The sequence below is a fragment of the Montipora capricornis genome, chromosome 4 (genome assembly GCF_036669925.1).
Source record: "Montipora capricornis isolate CH-2021 chromosome 4, ASM3666992v2, whole genome shotgun sequence".
NCBI lineage: Eukaryota > Metazoa > Cnidaria > Anthozoa > Scleractinia > Acroporidae > Montipora > Montipora capricornis.
Window position 1 is genome coordinate 32,083,472 of NC_090886.1, and position 2,500 is coordinate 32,085,971.

General features: G+C 37.0%; 1 protein-coding gene across 1 annotated transcript in view; it reads right to left on the bottom strand.

The window, feature by feature from the left end:
• LOC138045929 (trafficking protein particle complex subunit 11-like) overlaps positions 1-2,500 on the bottom strand; it is a 50,498-nt gene that overhangs the window by 42,400 nt on the left and 5,598 nt on the right. The window contains exons 5-6 of the mRNA XM_068892563.1: positions 588-660; positions 232-258 (exon numbers count right to left, since the gene is read on the bottom strand). Of these exons, the coding sequence (XP_068748664.1) occupies positions 232-258; positions 588-660 (100 nt within the window). The remainder of the gene's footprint in view (positions 1-231; positions 259-587; positions 661-2,500) is intronic.

Consider the following 2,500-nt stretch of genomic DNA (forward strand, 5'->3'; position numbering starts at 1 on the left):
GTTGGTGTAAGGTGAGTGCTCTCATCACTGCGCCAGCCCTGCTCCCCGTCAAAAAACACCATTTGATGCTTGTTAATTAGTGTGACAAGGCCATTTCTGGGACCTTTATGGAACTTGTCTTTTGCAAGAAGGATACGTCATGGGAAAAAGAAAACTTGAAGAAAAGTCTGCATTAAATAAAAAAATTAATTACCGTATTAATACTGTTACGTAATAATATTGATCCTCTACCTGATGCGTTCCTTTGTTGAGAAATTCCTGAAAAGAAAAGCAGAAAGATGATAGCTAGGTTGTAAACATTTTGGCTCAGTTGTCATAAATAGTTTTCTATTAACAGTAATTGAAGAAATATGCTTGGAATCCAGTATGACTAGAACTGCCAAGTCTCCATACTGAGCATGGTCACAAGATTTTTTTTTTCCAAATACAAAATTAACATTCAGTAGGGAAACCTAAATACACTGTCCTCACAATTGTCACAATAATTATGTTATCATTGTCACACTCTCATCACAATTATTATAATTGTCACACTCTCTCTTATCACTGTCACTCTCTCTTGTCACAATCTGATCTCTGATCAGTACCTTGTGAGCCTTTACTCTTCTGCATTCACCATGGTAGTAGCTTTGTGCCAAGTCATAGAAAGCATTCTCCAGCCTACCCAGAATGGAAGATATACTCAAGATTACTGTACAAAAAATATATATTTGTAATGGTGGTCACAGTGCATTCTATAAAGATAAATTATTCCTTTCTTTTCATATAAATAAGACTTTGTGCCGCCTTTTGCAAGTTGTGAAAGAATTGTACCTTTTTTCTACAGAATTTGAAAGCTGTCTCTGGCACATGTAGTTAAGTTGTCATTATTTTACATGACAAAGAAAATCCTAAAATCCAGGGCCTGAGCACAAGAATGTACAGTGTAATAAGCCACTTTGAATGAAAAGTATTCACAATCATTATGACTGTAATAAATGATTATTGTGCTTCCAACTTTGGTTGGTTGGACTTAGTAATACAAAGTGGGCTAATGATGTTCCTAAGAAAAACAATCTTCTTTTTTTCAACTCACAAACCAACTGGAGCATTTGACAGTACAAATTAAAGTACATGTCCTTTTCATTCAAGTGTTGACAGTAATAGTAATAAATATTTAATTAATTTAATAATTATTTACTGAAAAATAGATCATTGGATAATGCAATTTTATTTTGGTTGGCTTAGCCATCATGGTATATGAGTTATTATACCATGCTCTTTAATATGTGACCGTCCACGGGAAAACCAACAAAAAGGTGATGACACGGGCACGCTATTTTAGCACGCTAGACAAAAGAAATTTTCTTTAACACGGGAGTGCCGTGTCGTAATGCACGCCTCATTAAAATTTTCTTGTGTCTGATACTACAAGTTGTAAACAATAGAGCGTGTTATACCAAACAAAAGAGCGTGTCAGCAAAAGTAAAATCGAGCACCGCGTAAAAAGACCCACCAAAAACGCTCGCTAAAAAACCAAATATAACACGCTACTCCCAAAGCCGAGTGGAAATAGCTGAAAAATCCCGCAGAATACAGTATTTGTGCAAAAGTAATGCAAACGTATTTCGCCGAAATTCGCGGCTTTTCCTGGCTTTTCGACGAAAAAATATCGAATTTTCGATGGAAGCGAATTTTCAACAAAAAGTCATGATAATTCTCAAGGCCTATCGTTTCCAACTACGCAAATTTTCGAACGAAAATTCCCTCGGAACGAAAATTGACTTCGAATTTTCGTGCGAAAAATCGCTCTGTTCGATAAATGACCTCAAAAAATTGAGCGAAATTTCGCTCTTTATTTGCTGTTCTCGAACATTCCCACGTATTTTCTGGACAAAAATTTGCCAAGTTCGAATTTGCCGCGATGATTCTTTTCTGCCGTCATTTCACAATGTGTAAGCTCTACAACAAACTCTTGTTCGTGAAGCAATCGCAGTTTTTGTTGTGTGAGGCAATCTTTTTTTTTTCGTTGGAAATAGCCGATTAAACTGTCGGATCATTGAATCTATTTTCGATACGACTTTATTTACGCGTACATACGCTTGTTCAGCGATGTTGTTGATGGCGGCCGCCGATTCATATCACAAAAATTCGCTGCTTCAAATTTTGTTATCTCGAATTTTCGTTTGGTTACCTCGAAAATTCGCTACTTCGAATTTCGCTATCTCGAATTTTCGAGAAAGATCGTGAATTTTTCGCTTCAAACCCTACGAAAAATCGTTCGAAAATTCGATGACTTTTCGTGGAAATTTCGCGAGAACAAAGGACGAATTTCGTTTGCATTACTTTTGCAATTTTACGGTGCCTGTTTTGGCACGCATCTGACACGCAACACGCCACGCTAAACAAAAGGTTTGGAGTGTCTCAGTGTGCACAACAAAAGCCACCGTGACATCTATTGTGCTACTCATTAAATATGCGCAAATGCCGTGTTGTATGTCACACTCAGCGTGCCGTGTCA